The following is a 17,390-nucleotide window of genomic DNA, read 5'->3' as shown; positions in this document are numbered from 1 at the left end:
GCAGTGCTTCATTGTCTGTGTTACACACTCTGCAATACTGTTTCTTTCCACCCCTAGGCTCATGAGCTTTAATTGCTTTATTGTAGACTTTTGTCTGTGTCTCATCTCTAGCACTGGATAGTAAGCTCCCTGTAGGGAGAAAAATGTGCTCCAGGCTTTCTAGAATTTCCCCACAATAGCTAGTTCAGGGCCTTACTGGAATAGTAGCTCAGTAAATGTTAATTGGCAAATTAATTAATGAACAGCTTCCTCTTTAATTATTTTTCCAAATTAAATGCCAGATTTGTGGAGGCCAAAACTTAGATTATATTTGACCCTTGTAATGTTGGGTAAATCAGAGAAGCAAGTTATGATTTAACAAAGTATTGGTACCTTATTTCAAAAGGAATCTGTGAGACTAATGCCAAATATCAGGTAGGAAAATTCAATGTGCGAGTATTAGGAGGGAGGCTAAAATCCACTGGACTTTTCCTTGATCCCAGATTCATTCAATTAGGTGAAGGCTGAACTTGAGGTGAACTTTTGTTGTTGTTACTCTGACTAGTACTTTTCCTGTGCAGGTCTGCACTTTTGAAAGATGGGCTTCATGAGAGCAGAGGTCTAGTCTGTCTCGTTCACTGTCATATCTCCAGCATCTAGAACAGGCTTTTCTGGCATATAGTAGAGGCTTAAGAAATAATTGTAGAAGGAAAGGAAAGAGGGAGGGAGGGAAGAATGAGGGAGGGAGAGAAGAGATAAAGGAAAGAGAGGAGGGAGGGCTCTGCTTTTCATGCCGGTAAACCTGACACTTTTTACTCACTCATCAGTTACCAAAGGCCCCCTCAGGTTTTGGGTTAGGAACCAAGGATACCCAGGCCGTCCCAGGGGCTTAGCGGTTAAGTGCGTGCGCTTCACTACTGGCGGCCCGGGTTCGGATCCCGGGCGCCCACCGACGCACCACTTCTCCGGCCATGCTGAGGCCGCGTCCCACATACAGCAACTAGAAGGATGTGCAACTATGACATACAACTATCTACTGGGGCTTTGGGGGGAAAAAAAAAGGAGGAGGATTGGCAATAGATGTTAGCTCACAGCCGGTCTTCCTCAGCAAAAAGAGGAGGATTAGCATGGATGTTAGCTCAGAGCTGATGTTCCTCACACACACACAAAATAACGGGAACCAAGGATACCAAAATGATGAGATGCCACAGTCTTTGCCCTCAAATAACTGATCATCTAGTATAGAGAGAGACATAACACCAGGTTGGTAAGTGCTGTACCAAAGAGTCATGGTGATATCAGGAGTGTGCCAAAGGGAGCATCTGATCTGCCCTGAGGAAAAGTGGGAGGCAGAAAACATCACAAACCTGAGCAGAATCCTCATAAACTCGATGATGCTTAGTAGAGTTGAGAACACTTTAATCTCTGCAGTCCTCAAACTGACTGTGGGTAGATTGAATAAAATATGGGAGACTTCAAGTCATTGCATTTTAGTCATTCTGTATTCAGTCATTTTGATATTAACAGTTATTTTGCCTTGGTACTTATTGAACTTTGGTTTCATTCAGGGAATGCAAAGGGCTACAGCAGCTTGTCACAGAATGGTAGCTTTATAAGCACAGTCTAAAAGACACAGATTGAAGTCCCATTGTCTGGCCCAGACCTGCATTGTACACCAGGAATAACAGCTTTGTGAGGACCAGTCTTTGTTCTTTTCTGAGCAATTTCTTGTTCCTGTGACAAGGATTAACGATCTAACAGCTGTAAAGTGGTCTTTGCATTTTATAAAAGCCCATAGCAGTAAAGGTGTGTATTTCCCATCAAAACAGCAAATTTTCTGAAGAGGGCAGATAAACTTGACAACAAAGAATCAATGGTTAAGAAAAAGGAAGTTATGGTTGGCTAAGTTTGTTTACACGTAGAAACAGCTTTTGGGGATATGCTGATGGGACTTTTTTTTTTTTTTTTTTTTTAAGATTTTATTTATTTTATTTTTCCCAAAGCCCCAGTGGATAGTTGTGTGTCGTAGCTGCACATCCTTCTAGTTGCTGTATGCGGGACTCGGCCTCAGGATGAACGGAGAAGTGGTGCCTCGATGCGCACCCGGGATCCGAACCCGGGCCACCAGCATCGCAGCGCGCGCACTTAACCACCAAGCCACAGGGCCGGCCCTGATGGGACTTTTAAAGCAAGAAAATCCAGTGTCTGAGGGAAAAAGAAGATCTGATTTGACTTCTGCTTCTTGATTTCCTTACTCAGGTGCTGACCCCAGCACAGATCAAATCAATTTGCCAGGCGATTCTGGACTCTGGGAAGCAGTATGCCCTGAAAAAGAGGAAACCATTTCCCCTGATGTATTCTTACTATGGAACTGAATACTTGGGTGAGTGAAGGTGTTGGCAAGGGCCTGTAGGATGAAGAGAGTCTCTAATATCAGCATTGACTAAAGACTGGAAGATTTTGTTTCTGACATAAGGTATCACTATTCATTTAACTAGAAACACTTTAAAATGCCATTTAAAAACAAATATTGATAGATATTACAAATCACAATTTAATATTTGCTTTCATACTCTACCTGACAGAAATGTAGCTATTTTAACAATTACTTTCACTGAAGACTAAAATCCTTATTCTAGATTGTGAGTTCATTGGCCTAATTTTGCTGAAAGTTTGTGAACAGTTTACACACTCATTGTAAATAGTGCCTCTGCACAGGGAAACAAGATTCAGCCACTAACACTTTCAAGTTTTTAGTATTAGTGGATTAATAACAAACTAGTGAATCACAATGGCTACTTTTGAGATATGAGGCATGTAAAGTGAAAATTAATTACTCTGGATTAATTTTCTTTTTGAATCCTTTTGGATCCTCCAGTGGCTCCTCATCACTCCTGAGCATGACTTGCAAGGCCCTTTGTAGATCACCTGGCTCCTTCTCCAAACTCAAGCTTTATCTCTCCCTTTCTGGTTCTATCCAGCATAGTCTCCTACCAGCAAAGTGTTCTCATATCTTTGTAACCATTGTGCCTATTCCTTTTGCCTAGAACTCCTGGCTTCCTCTGACCTCTTCATCTATCTGTAATACTTATACCCAGACTTCAAGACTCTGCTGAAACATCATTAGATCTATTGAGAAACTTTGTGCTTTTGGAAAAAGAGTTTATTGAACCCTTTCTGGAGAAACATTCACACGTTTCAAGCTTTACCCTGAAGCAAAATTGGATAGTATCGTGTCACCCTGCCACACTTCTATTGAAGGCCTTATGACATTGTACTGTAATTAATGGCTTACCTGTCCAACTGCCTTAGCAGGCTCTGTGCACCTTCAGGATAAGGAATTTCTTTAATTTCTGTTTGTGATCCCTGGACCTTTACCAAGAGCCTATACATAATGAGGGTACCCCAATGAATGAATGGATGGCTGATGAGCAACTTCAGCAATGAGCTTAAAGACTAGCAGTTCTCTGAGAGTTTTCTCAAAGAACCTTTAAGTTCTTGTCTAAGTTTCCCTAAAATTAGACCTTGAGACAAGGATTTGGGCATAAATAGTTTATTTGGGAGGTGATCCCAAAAAAGTATTGATAGAGGAGTGAGGAAGTGAGGCAGGGTAGAGAAAGAAGTTAATAGAGGATGTAATAGTGAGCAATCATGAATAACTGAGGCTCAGTTCCACTGGGGACTCTTAGAGTCTGTATAGAACATGCCTCAGAATTGTCCCACTCAAGGGATGAGGAAGCTGGGGTATTCATCTACCAACTCCCTGCTTCATTGATCAAAGGCTGCTCACAGAGGTGTTAATTCCCTGGGATTTCAGCCCTTTCCCTGTGGGCTGGGCACACCGCTGTGGCCAGTGAAAGCCTCAGGCAGAATGATAGGTGCTTGTTGTAGGAAGCAGGGAAGATAGATGCAGCAGAATGATGAGTGTGGATGAGGTGACAGGCAGGGCACTGACAGTGTCTGCTCGAGTTCCCTAATAGAACTATTCCTTTCATTTTTCTGTCTTTTTAGAGAAATTAACATTCCAGCCATTTACATGTATAGAACAAACCAGATTTCTATCTAATTCTTAAATATATTCCTGGAAAGCAAGCTTCTTCCTAACAATTTTAAATCTAGTGAAAGAAAATTACCTTCAAGTTTCATGACCAAATTTTAAGAAGAATAGAATTTTTTACTGGATACAACTATAAGGCTGTTTCTGGGGAGTCAAGAGTTCTGAGTGCCTGAGTGCAAAAAGAAAGCTTTAAAATTATAGAATTGAATTTAAAGAGCAAGCCCTCAGAATATATTGACCCCAGTACCACCCATCAATCAGCATTCTACTCATTAGAAATGAGTGAAAACTTTTACCTTTGTTAAGCTAACTCTTTCTCCTAAAGCAGGCCGAGGGCTTTGCTAGTACAGTACCCTATGCTGGAACTCCTAGGAGAATTCTTCAAAACTTTGCTCAGATGACAGTACCTGTGTGGAACCTTTAGTGCCTCCTCCACGCCAAGGCCAAGTTAAGCTCTCTTCCCTCAGTTCTCTTTTAGCTCTTCGTACACATCTCTGATAGAGCATTTATCACTTCATGTTCTGATTATTTACAAGTCTGGCTTTGTTACTGGACTGGATGGGGAGGTCTTCAAGGATACGGACCAAGTCATGTTCCTCTGTGTATCCCCTGGGGCTTGAACAATGCCCAGTGCACAGTGCTAAATATGAAGCATTAAGTAAATTAATACCAATTACTAGTGTTTAACTTTATAGAAGAAGGGATTTAGTCTGTTTTTTTCACTGACCTATCTTCAGCACCTAGAACATTATCTGGCACATGGTAGGTACTTAATTCTTATGTGTTGAGTGAATGAATGAAGGAATGTTTAGTATACCTAGAAGAAATTATTTTTACTTTAAAAGCATTTTCATAAAAGCTATTGATATGTTAATTATGAAGTTTTTAAAAAGTCTTTTCTCTAAAACGGGTCGGTCACTAAACTTTTTTCTATAAAGGAATAGATAATACATATTTTAGGCTTTGTGGGCCATATGGTCTCTGTCACAAATACAACTCTGGCACTGTAACACAAAAGTAGCCATAGATAATACACAAACGAATGAGCGTGGCTGTGTTTCAATAAAACTTTATTTACAAAAACAGGCAACAAGCCAGATTTGGTCTGCAGGCTGTAGTTTTCCAACCCGTGCTCTAATGTATGCTCCCCAGAAGCCTTGTTCTTAGGCCACTCTATTATATTACTATGTATGCCTTCAAGCAATATTGCCATTCATTTTTTTTGTACTATGATTGTCTGTTCACTAAATTAAACTGGCTCTTCTCCCAATTATGTGAATTAATTATGCTTTGTTTGTCAATATAGGAGCAGCTCATGGTCTGTCGTCCATTCTCCAGATGCTTCTTTCTTACCATGAGCACCTCAAGCCCTCAGATCAGGAGCTGGTATGGCAGAGTGTGGACTTCCTCATGGAGCAGGAACAGAACTGCAACTGGCCACCTGAGCTTGGCGAGGCCATCGAGAGAGAGAACGAGCTGGTGCACTGGTGCCACGGCGCCCCAGGTCTCACACACTATTATCTGAAAACATTGCCTTTCATTGGGCTTAGCCAAAGAGACGTGCCTTTTCTGAGAAGTGCGAGTATTTCTCATCTTATGTCATTATTAAATGAGATAAAAAGGTCAATATGAAACTTTTCAAAGCCAAAAAAGTCTTGATCTGTAAAGGATCTCCAGAAATGATCCTGTATTTTTTAAAAATATGATCTATATCTATTTGTTTATAAACTAAACTAGCACTGTCCAATAAAATATAATGAGCCACATATGAAATTAAATTTTTAGTAGTCCCATTAAAAACATAGAAAGAAACAAGCGAAATTAATTTTAACAATATATATTTTACAACCCAATATACCCAAAATATTATTTCAACATGCAAGCAATTTAAAAATTGAGCTATTTCACATTTTTTTTCATATTGAGTCTTTGAAATCCAGTGTATATTTTATACTTACATCTCATCTCAGTTCAGACTAGCCACACTGCAAGTGTTCAATAGCTACATTGGGCAGCGCAGGTCTGGAGCCTGGCAATTCAAAATGTGGTCCCTGGACTAGTGGCGTAGGCAACCTGAGAGCTTGTTAGAAGTCCAGAGTCTCGGGCCCCACTCCAGATCCACGGAATCAGAATCTGCATTTTAACACGATCCCTGGGTGATTCGTATGCACATTAAAGTTTGAGATGCACTGTTCGATAATTCTTCTTCAAAGGAGGCTTTCCATTATCACCTAATAAAAAGTCTAGAGAAATGAGAAGCCATCTGCAGTGAACTCTCTGGAATTGAGCCTAGAAAGTTATCAGACGCCATCTTTTCCTTTTTTAAAAAAAAACTCATTACACTGCTAATTAGGCCTTCGGAGAAAGGGCAATTTGAAAGAAGGTAAATTCAAATAAATCAATTAATTTTGGTTGATTGGCCAGGGGAGAGGTTTAAAATAGCAAAATAATACAAAATTTTTGGATTAGGGGTGGGTTTGATTTGCAAGGCTATGCTCAATGCCGTGAGCACAGCTTTAAAATATATTTGATTTCTCTTTAGTTTGTTACCAGATTTTTATTACTTCCTCTCTTCTTCTTACCTAATTAATGTTCTTTAATCCAACTGTAATGTCATTTTTTTCTTGGGATAGGTTGAGTTGATGAATAATTTAAGTCTTAGTTCCTTGGCTATATTTTCTCTGCCTGCCACATTTACCTAAGGAAGAGACTTCAAAGGCTCCTGTGTGTGCTTGTACCAGCGCCAGGGCATTGTGCATTATGTCCAGGATAATTCCTGCCAGTTATAATTTGAGCCCATTTCTTCTTGCTTTTTACTTTTTGGAGACAAACAACAGTAATTTACCATTCTGGAAATGATATCTCTTTATATTATGCTCAATATTCCCGTTTCCCATTCCCTTTAATCATTTTCAGTGATGGTCTTTTGAATATCCTCCAAGCACCCCAGGATCCTTGAATTTTGGAGATGTCCCAAGTTAAATGCAGAATATTTTAAAAGGACTCAATGTGCTAGTAAAAGCCCTGTAAAGAATGGGAAGATAGTCTACTAAAATGAGTGACTGGGTCAATTTACTGATGTGGGTGTCTTGAAGGACAGTTATCCCGTCCTTTTTGTACACCACATTCCAGCTGTCTGTGTAAATCATGTACCATAACAGTACATTTTAGGATTAATCACCTTGGGGACTTTATTTATCCTCATATATCATTCATGGTCAGGATCTTGGTAAGATTAAATATAGGTTGCAAAGCAAAATCATTCAACCCACGTATTTACTGGACTGCCAAAAATAAACAAATTCACAAATGAATAAAGAACCAAATGGGGCCCATTATTTCTGCCAAGCTGCACTCCCACCTCAAGGGTATTGGTCTTCCTTTTAAAGAGATGTGCTAAAAACAGCATCAAGAGGGATTTTATAAATCTGATAAGTGCACGTCAAAGACCATCAAGATTTCTATGAAGTTGGCAACAGTAAACTCTCCAAAAATTCTAAAACAGGAGATGACCTAGAAAAATAATTTTCCCTTGTTTGAGGAAAATATTTTTGAGAGTAGATTTATGAACAGTGCAGATGGTTTAGGGCAGCACACTGATTCTGTGATTAAAAACCTGTCAGAGATAATCTACAATGTAGAACTTCATCAGTGATACCTTATCTCCCCCTATAATTGTTTCCTATTGACTTTCCTCCAACCCACCTCTACAGGTGACAGCCTTAGTTATCATTTCTACACTGTGGAAACAGTTCTTGACTCTAAATTAATAACTCTGGGTTCTAATTGTAGCTCCAACACTAACCAGCTAAGTGACCTTGAGAAAACCACTTTGTTTCTTCATCTGTGAAATGAGCACATTGAGATGGAATAGTGAAACTCAACCGTTTTATCACCATAGACGCTTTTATACTGTGGACGCTTGTCATTCCTAAGAGATATGTCCCAAAAGATTTGCAGACACACACATTTATGAATACTCAGTATGGCATATAGGTTTTCTCACTAAATGCAATGAGGTATACCAGATTCATATGACCCCTTCACAGCCTTAATGATTCTGAAATACAGGACAAAAGTCATTTATAAAATCATTGAAACAAATGCTGTAGCTAAAATAAACTCGAGATTTCGTTGTTACATCATTACTGTGGTAACACTGACAGTGCATTTCCTTTACTCTGTCTGAAGCACAGGTGTGGCTATTTTTTTTAAATCATTTCACAAAGGCTCCTGCAGAGGTGACTTTGCAGAGAGAACCACAAGGGCTTGTGCAGTGCAGGTGTCATTGGTCACTAAGCTTTGTAGTGCACAATGTTCAATGTGTGCCTCAGTGAAATTACAGATCCCAATACTGGACCTGCCTGGTGATTCTCCAGTATGTTGAAACTATATGTGCCAAGTCAGACTATCACAAGGCTCTGCTAGGTTGCATGTTTTCAAAGATTTAGTCTCTCCAACCATATTTCTTAAGTAATAATTGATTCCTTTCCTCAGTTGTATTTGGTGAAGATATATATCATTGCTGACTTGGGTTTCTTATCAATGCACAATAATCAGTGTTCCCATGACAAAATGACATGGTTCCCATCAAAAGCAAAGAAATCCAACATTCTTTCCTTTTCAATTAAGCAGCCTTATTGCAGATTTCATTAGGTCAGGTTAGGAAACAGTAGATTAAGAAATTTTTCGAGGTCCCTTCCATATACCATTCCATGATCCAGGCTGTAAGAAGAGGCCCTTTCTCTCTGGCCAGAACCGTAGGATCAATACCTATTAAGCTGCCTGGGCCTAACGGCCTGGTATAGCAATTGGACCATCTCAGCTCTTCTTCCTTCCACATTTCTCATCTCCATTTCAATGTTGGCCTGTGCTGGGGTGAGAAATGAGACATTATAAGGTCAGCAGACATTTGTGCAGCCCTTGTCATGTGCCACACACCGTGCCACAGACTAGGGGAGCAAAACTGAACAAGATAAAGTTCCCACTCTTGGGTAGTTTGCACTATACTAGGGGAGCAGACATATAAAGAGATAATTTTAATATGATACTATAAAAGGACTCAGGTTTGTATAGTGAGCAGTGGGAGCTCAGAGGAGAGATTCCTGGTGCTCTTCCAGGTTCAGGAAGGCTTCCTAGAGGAGGTGATGCCTGAGGTAAGCTGGCCAGGCCAAGAAAGATGGGAAGTTCCAAGAAAAGTCAGTCAGAGGTATGGAACCACATGGTGAAGGAAGGGGAATTGCGAGTGGTTTGGTTTTACTGAAGTGAAAGGCTTCAAGTAGGGAATGGAGGAGAAAAGGCAGGAGAAGAGAGTAGGAGCTGTGTCTCACCTGGGGATTAGCTTCACCCGGATTCCAAGGGGAAACTAAGAGGCACAGATTACACCACAAAGCTGATCTGTCTTGAGGCAAGGGACCTGACCTTTTGTACCCCTATATCGGTCAGTTGTTGGCTGAAGTCTGGTGGGGGTGGGGTAGATGCACAGCATAGCCTCCCATTGGCTGAGGGCAAATCTTCCAAGAAGGAGGCAGCTGTGAGCTTTCTTAGCAGCCAACTCATAGCAAGTGGGAGATGAGGCACCTGCCAGTAAGGTAAAGGGGATCCAGCAGAGCCCCAAGGGCTTCCAGTTTGCCTGGCTAATTCCTCGTCATCCTTCTACCCTACTCAGGTTAGATGGGTCACTCTCCCTAGTGGGCCTTTCCTACCTCCAAGTGTGTGTTAGGGGCCTTCCTTTGTGCTTCCACAACACCTCTGTGTCCCCTCACATAGCCTAATTAGTGCCTCCAGTTAGGTTGTAAACACCACAAAGGCAGGGGCTTTTTAAAACCTTAGCACCTACTACTGTGCCTGGCATACAGTAGGTGCTCAATTAATATCTAAACAGCCACCTAATCCTGTGAGCTATCTCTTTCATTAGCCTCTTTGCCATCTTTCTGCCAACATGATCAGCTCATAACTACCCCATTGCTCTTCTGTAGATCTCTCTTGACATCACCATGGGACATTTTGTCTAAAATATCGATCACATCATTACAAATAAAATCCAATCCACAAAAAAAAAAAAAAAAAACACTCCCACTGGTTCCCTATTGCCCACAGAATACAGTCCAAGCTGCCTAACTGGACTTGTAAAACCATCCATAATGTGAGCCCATCTAACCTTCCACACCATTGTCCTATTGGATAGAACACTGCCCCACTGGTCTTCATGTGGCTTGTTTGTCCTGGCTCTGAATCCTTGCCCTTGCTTATCTTGGTGCCTACAATGCTCTCTCGACTTCACCCTCAGCCTGGAGTTTCCTATACATCCTACAAAGTCGTGAAGATAGCCCTACTTCCATCCAAGGCCTCACCTGACGGCCTCCCTCGGGAAACTCCCACCTTTCTGATCCCTCTACTATTATTGGCAGTACCATTCATTTTATGCCCCAACAGGGTCATGAACTACATATCCTATTATGTATCAGTTACGTGTACATATTTTTCTCTCCCTTTCTATACAGTGCCTTCCTGAAGGGCAGGAGTCATGTTTAGCATTTATTTTATATCACCCAGGCCAAGGCTGGCTACATAATTTGGGAGGCCCCTTTTTAAAATGCAGGGGCCTTTTTAAAAAATGATTAAGAATTTCAAGATGGTAACAGCAGAGCATTAAACTTCTCAGGGCCCTTGTGGGACTGTACAGGTCACATGCCCATGAAGCTAGCCCTGCCTAGGGCTATACATATAGTAGATAATCAATGAACACTTTCAAATGAATGGATGCAGTGAATGAATGTATATTTAAATAAGTTCAAGTCTTTCAAAATCATTCTTGAGTTTGTGGGAGAGACTTTTCTCCTAAAACTGAAGGCGGACAATGCTATAGGTAACCATTATCACTGATTGACTGGAAAGCATTGGCTGAGGGAAGCTATTGTTATGTAAGTGTTAAACATAGGGAGTGTTAAATGATACATTTTAAAAGAGAATATAATCATAACTCTCATACAAACATAAAATAAACACATGGCAATGATTTTATTTAGCTCGTTAATTAATGAGGGAACAAGAAAGGTGTTACAACGGAAAATCCAAAGAGCAGACATATTTATAGGCCATTAGGAATGCTGACATGAACTTGCCTAATAGATGCAAAACTGGCTGCTTCCACAAAGGCTGAGGGAAGTCAATCCAACCTCTACCAGACAGAATGTGAGTTTCTAGGGATAGGAATTATTTATATTACTACCAGTTGTCTACAAGATAATTTCTATCTCTACAGAGTTGTAAAATAGCCTAGTCAAAGACAATGACAGGCAGAAATAATCCTGATGGATGAGCTAGTCAAGATACCTACTAAATTCCAGTCTTTCCCACTTTGTATAGGAGAAAGGTAGGCCACGTGGGAGAGAGTGATCTTGTGTTACTAATCTCTTCTCTGAATGTGAGCACCCGGAACTTGGGGGAAATTATTTCTATTAATAGCTGTCACTTCTCTTGTTTCTCTTCCTGCTTGTATAATTGAGATTGCCTTTGCTGAGGAGTTTTGAAGGGAAATGTCTTTCCGTGGAACAATCAAGTTGAGAAGGACTCACTTCACAGCTGGAATAGAAATCTTGGCCAGGTTGTTTGAGATCATTGTTGTTGATGGAAGGACTCCCAGTTTTGCTCTTAAGAAAAGTGTATAATTATAGGTACTTTAACATTACAAATTCTAAACCTCTCTGGGGGAATGGGCAAACTGTATAAATATTTAGCCATTCCAAATAGCTAGGTATGCATAATGCTTGCTAGAGTATTCATCATTAAATATTAACCCATTTGTAACTTATGGATTTTATCAATCTATGTACTTGTTGCTCTTTCTCCAACAACAACTTAAACTAAATCTCACAGGTGAAATAAGACTCCTTTGTAGAAGATTCTATAGCCTTGCTACTCAAAATGTGGTCCTCGGAAGGGCACCTGTTAGAAATGCAGTATCTCAGGCCTCACCTCAGACCTACCAGATTAGAATGGATATCTTACCAATACACTGATGAGTTGTGAGCCTTTTACAGTTTGAGAAGTTCTGCTCTATAGCATTAAGCTCTGAAAGTCACGTCTAATGTCTGTAATGGTTTTCACAGGAATTGCCTATCTATTTGCCAAAGCTTATCTGGTTTCCAAGAAGCCACAGTACCTGGACACATGTATCCGGTGTGGGGAACTCACATGGCAGAAGGGCCTGCTAAAGAAGGGGCCAGGGATTTGCCATGGTGTAGCTGGCAGTGCCTATGTCTTCCTGCTGCTGTACCGGCTCACTGGAAACTCTAAATACATCTACCGAGCCCAAAGGTCAGCCATTCTTCACGTATTTTTTTTTTTTCCAAATGTTAATCTAATTAATGTTCTGAATAGGTATAAGTCACATAGTTTAAAAAGTAGAAAAAGAAATACATCAACTATGCACTCTGGCGATTTAGTTCACTTCCCAGGAGACAGTCAGTGTTACCAGTTTCTTAGCTATCTTCCCAGAGATATTCTGTGTATATACAAGCAAATAGGCATATATATAAAATTTTGTCCTTTTTTTATATAAATGGTAGCACCTTGCTATCTTAGTGATCACCCTAAATCCGTACATAAAGACTTTTCATTTTTATTGTTGCATAGTATTATGTTGTATGAATGAACAATAATTTATTTAACTAGTCCCATGTAGAGGGATGTTTGGATTATTTCCAACTTTTTGCATTACAAATAATGCTGTGATGAATAACCTTGTCCTTATATCATTTTGCGCATGTATGAGTAGATCTAAAGGATAAATCCCTAGAAGTGGAATTGCTATGCCAAAGGGTATGTATAGCTGTAATTTTTGTTTGTGTGATAAGAACACTTAACATGAGATCTATCGTGTTAACATATTTTGAAGTGCACAATACCATACTGTTAACTATAGGCACAATGTTGTACAGCAGATTTCTAGAACTTACCTTGCATAACTGAAACTTTATAGCCATTGAGCAACAACTCTCCATTTCCCCCTCCCCCAGCCCCTGGCAAAGACCATTCTATTCTCTGCTTCTATGAGTTTGACTAATCATACAGTGTTTGTCTTTTTGTGACTGGCTTATTTCACTTAGCATAATGTCCTCACCTATCATTTAGAACAGTGCCTGGCATATAGTAACTGCACTGTAAGTGTTCACTATTATTATTACTAAAAATTAGAGTTATATTATTCCAGACATTTCTGTATGCATAAATATATGTTCATATATCTATGTATATATATATGTATATATGTATGTTTTAATAAGATCGTACTGTTGTATATGTATAACAGTACTATACATACTGTTTGCAGCTTATAATTTTAAGTGAACGATTTCTAAGGGACATCCTTCGTTTCAGTTTGTATAGATCTATGTCATTGTTTTAATGGCTATATAGTTATTTACTATAGATGTACTATGATTAATTTAACCAATCTTTAAGTAATGGACACTTGATATGTGTGCAGTCTTTACTAATACAAACAAAATTATCCCAAATATCCAATACATACATTTCTGTGCATTTATGCGAACATTTCTTATCAGAGAAATTTTAGAATTCAAGTTGTTAGATCCGCAAGTATTTCTAGCCTGTCTTTATCTTTTGTACATTTTTTCCTATTGTGATGCTTGTATTGAGGATTATAACTTTTTGTCAATGTGTGCTGTAAATATTTGTCTACTTTCCCATGTTTCTTTCAACTTAGTTCATGGTCTTTTGCCAGACCAAAATTTTAAGTATTTTTCTTTTCAAAGTTGTCAGTCTTTCAAGATTTCTGGATGTTGTGTTATGCTTAGAAAAACCTTTCTCATTCCAAGATTACAAAATATTAACTTATGTTGACTTTGAGTAACTTTATGATTTTATTTCAACATTTAAATCTTTGATTTATCTAGAATTTACTATTTTTAATGGTATCAGATGGGTATCTATCTTTGTGGGGTTTTTTTGTTTTTTTTGTGAGGAAGATTGGCCCTGGGCTAACATCCGTGCCCATCTTCCTCTACTTTATACGTGGGACGCCTGCCATAGCATGGCTCGATAAACAGTGTGTAGGTCTGCACCTGGGATCTGAACCTGTGAACCCCAGGCCGCTGACGTGGAGCATGCAAACTTAACCACTACGCCACCAGGCTGGCCCCTCTTTGTGTTTTTTATGAAAAAACAAAACGTTCCAGTAGCATCTGTTGACCAATTACCCCAATGATTTGAAATTTCGATTTTATCATAAAGTGAATTTACATAACTATATGGGTTTGTTTCTGGACTTTCTGTATTTCATTATTCATTTATTTCTAATTTTTCTTAGCTTTTGTCTCTCATTTATTCTTACAATTGTGTTTTAGAATCAATTTGTTGAATTGTTTAAAATCCTATGGAAATTGGGGTTGAAATTTCAATGAATTTACAGTTTTACTTTAGTGAGAATTAATGTCTTTAGAATATTGAGTTTTCCATCCAGGAATATGGTATGTTTTCCATTTATTTAAGTTTTAAAAAATGTCATTTGATAAAGTTTTGATCTAATGAAGAAGGTCTTGTATATTGTTAATTTTATTCCTAGATATTTTATGTTTCCATGTTTATTGTGAGTGGAATCTTTTCCTCCATTATATTTTCAGATCATTTATTACTGGTATTTATGAAAGCTTTTTAAAACATACATATTATTGCAGTTTAGCAACCTAAGATGCACTTCTTTCATATAAATCTGCATTGTATCTTATAAATATCTTAGTTTTGATAAATATCATAGTAATGTATCTGGCCACCTTACTGAACTCCATTACTATTTCTAATTTTTCATTAAATTCCATTGGGTTTTCTAAATAGACACATATATTATCTACAAATGATTGTAATTGTGTTACTTCCTTTCTCATTTGTATACTCTTTGTTTGTTTCTTATTGCATGGGTCAGAATCTTCATAACAATGTTCAATAGTAAGAGAGATAGTAAATATCCTTGCCTTTATGCTGATTTTATTAGGAATGCTTCTTTGTTTCAGCATGATCTTTTTTTTTTTTGCTGAGGAAGACTCGCCCTGAACTAACATCTGCTGCCAATCTTCCTCTTTTTGTATGTGAGCCGCCACCACAGCATGGCCACTGACAGACGAATGGTGTAGGTCCACGCCCAGGAACTGAACCCATGCTGCTGAAGTGGAGCATGCCAAACTTAACCACCGGGCCACCAGGGCTGGCCCCACCATGATCTTTTAAATTTGCTTCTTGTGATCTATATCATGTCAGAGTATGACACGCCTCTTTCAAGATAATCTGATGTCTTCTGGTATGACTCAGAGTAAAAGCCAAAGTCTGTCCTGTGAACTAAAGGCCCTACATGATCTTTCCTCTCTGATATCATCTGCTACTCTTCCCCCTGTTTTTTTCCACCACGTGACTTCCTTGTGATTCTGTTAAGATGCAAGGTACAGTCTACCTCAGGGCCTTTGAAGTTTTGGTTCCCTCTACCTGTAATGCTCACTTTCTGCATATATCTCTCAGTTCCCTCACTTCATTCAGACCTTTACTCAAAAGTCATTTTCTCAGAAAGGCCTTCCCAAGCCAACTTATCTAATATTCAATGTTAAAAAAACGTAAACTAGGGGGCTGGCCCGGTGGCATAGTGGTTAATTTCACATGCTCTGCTTTGGTGGCCCAGGGTTCGCGGGTTCGGATCCCGGGCGCAGACCTACAACACTGCTCATCAAGCCATGCTGTGGTGGCAACCCACATACAAAATAGAGGAAGACTGGCACAGATGTTAGCTCAGGGCCAATCTCACTCACCAAAGGAAAAAAAAAAACATAAACTATCGTTTATGATATTTGCATGTATGCACTGAAGGAAAAATACTAGCATATGTAAGTCCTCTATTTGAAGCTCCATTGTTTAGGAATTCTGTTAACATATTTTGATTCATAGCTACCTATTCTGTTTAGGTTGCAACCTGACCCTTTATTCCCAAATGTAGAAAAAGAAAGTCATTTTGGGGGCCGGCCCTGTGGCTTAGCAGTTAAGTGCGTGCGCTCCGCTACTGGCGGCCCGGGTTTGGATCCTGGGCGCTCACCGATGCACCGCTTCTCTGGCCATGCTGAGGCCGCATCCCACATACAGCAACTAGAAGGATGTGCAACTATGACATACAACTATCTACTGGGGCTTTGGGGAGAAGAAGAGGAGGAGGATTGGCAATAGATGTTAGCTCAGAGCCGGTCTTCCTCAGCAAAAAGAGGAGGATTAGCATTGTGGGAGATCAAGATTTGGCCACCCTGAAATATATCTCTTTACCTTGATTGTTTTCTCTGAGGGACATTTGACTTCCCCCACTAACTGCCTAAAGAATTTGACATGGTGGCTCCTTCTTGGAACAGATCTTCTTTCAGGATGGTTGTCATGATAATGTAAAACAGATGTTACAATGGGAGGGGCACCAAGCCCCTTTTATCAAAAAACTCTATCTCTCCCTGACCACATTATCTATAGATGACCCTGAAAAGAATTGTCTTCTTGCCCTCTGAAGTCCCAGACCACTACCCACCCCCAACACCTTCCTCGCCTTTAGCTACAATACTTAAGCAAGCAGCTTAGACAGAGGGACGAGTTGCTCATTTCTGAGTTTCTCCCATGTATACATGTTATTAAACTTGGTATTATTTTCTCCTGCTAACCTGTCTTGTTAATTATTTGGCCAGCCATAAGAACCTTAAGGGAAAGGGCAGAGGGGGATTCTCCCTCTTCCCCCACAGCATGGATGTTAGCTCAGGGCTGATCTTCCTCACAAAAAAAAAAAGTAAGTCATTTTGGATCTTATCTAGGCTAATGCAATATCACCTGAGGGATAAATTTCATCAGAGGTTGTCATGCCCTAGAAAACCTATTAAAAAGGGTCAGAACAACCCCTATATTTTTCTGGCAGACCAGTCTTAACTTACAGAGTCTTAGTTATAAGGTTCTGGGGTCCAGGGCCCTTCAGACAACTTAAAAGTTTTCAGTTCCAGGTATAGACTGAAAATGTACAGGTAATATCTAATCTAAATATTGTTTGAGCATTGCATTTAATTGCTTAGAGTACTGAAATTTCCACTTCATTATAATTCAAAGTTAAATATGTTATGGGCCAAATTGTGGAGACTTCCCTAATTTTGGCAGTTCCTAAAAGCATCTAGTTCATATGGATTTTCAAATGTTTGACATAAAGCTCTAACAGTATAATTCTGTGATACTTTAAATTTCCCATCTCTGTGCTTATATGCCCTTTTGCATTCCTAATGCTTTTCCTTTTTGGTCAGACATACCAGCATTTTGTCTATGTTGTTCATTCTTT

At 39.5% G+C, this 17,390-nt stretch overlaps 1 protein-coding gene across 1 annotated transcript in view; it reads left to right on the top strand.

Annotated features, from left to right (window-relative positions):
• LANCL3 (LanC like family member 3) overlaps nucleotides 1-17,390 on the top strand; it is a 92,587-nt gene that overhangs the window by 67,277 nt on the left and 7,920 nt on the right. Inside the window, exons 2-4 of the mRNA XM_004435051.3 lie at nucleotides 2,239-2,362; nucleotides 5,343-5,540; nucleotides 12,148-12,355. Of these exons, the coding sequence (XP_004435108.1) occupies nucleotides 2,239-2,362; nucleotides 5,343-5,540; nucleotides 12,148-12,355 (530 nt within the window). The remainder of the gene's footprint in view (nucleotides 1-2,238; nucleotides 2,363-5,342; nucleotides 5,541-12,147; nucleotides 12,356-17,390) is intronic.

The sequence above is a fragment of the Ceratotherium simum genome, chromosome X, assembly GCF_057802395.1.
Source record: "Ceratotherium simum simum isolate JZ-2026a chromosome X, ASM5780239v1, whole genome shotgun sequence".
Lineage (NCBI taxonomy): Eukaryota > Metazoa > Chordata > Mammalia > Perissodactyla > Rhinocerotidae > Ceratotherium > Ceratotherium simum.
The sequence above is the reverse complement of the archived record's forward strand: the minus strand, read 5'-3'. Positions and strand labels throughout refer to the sequence as shown.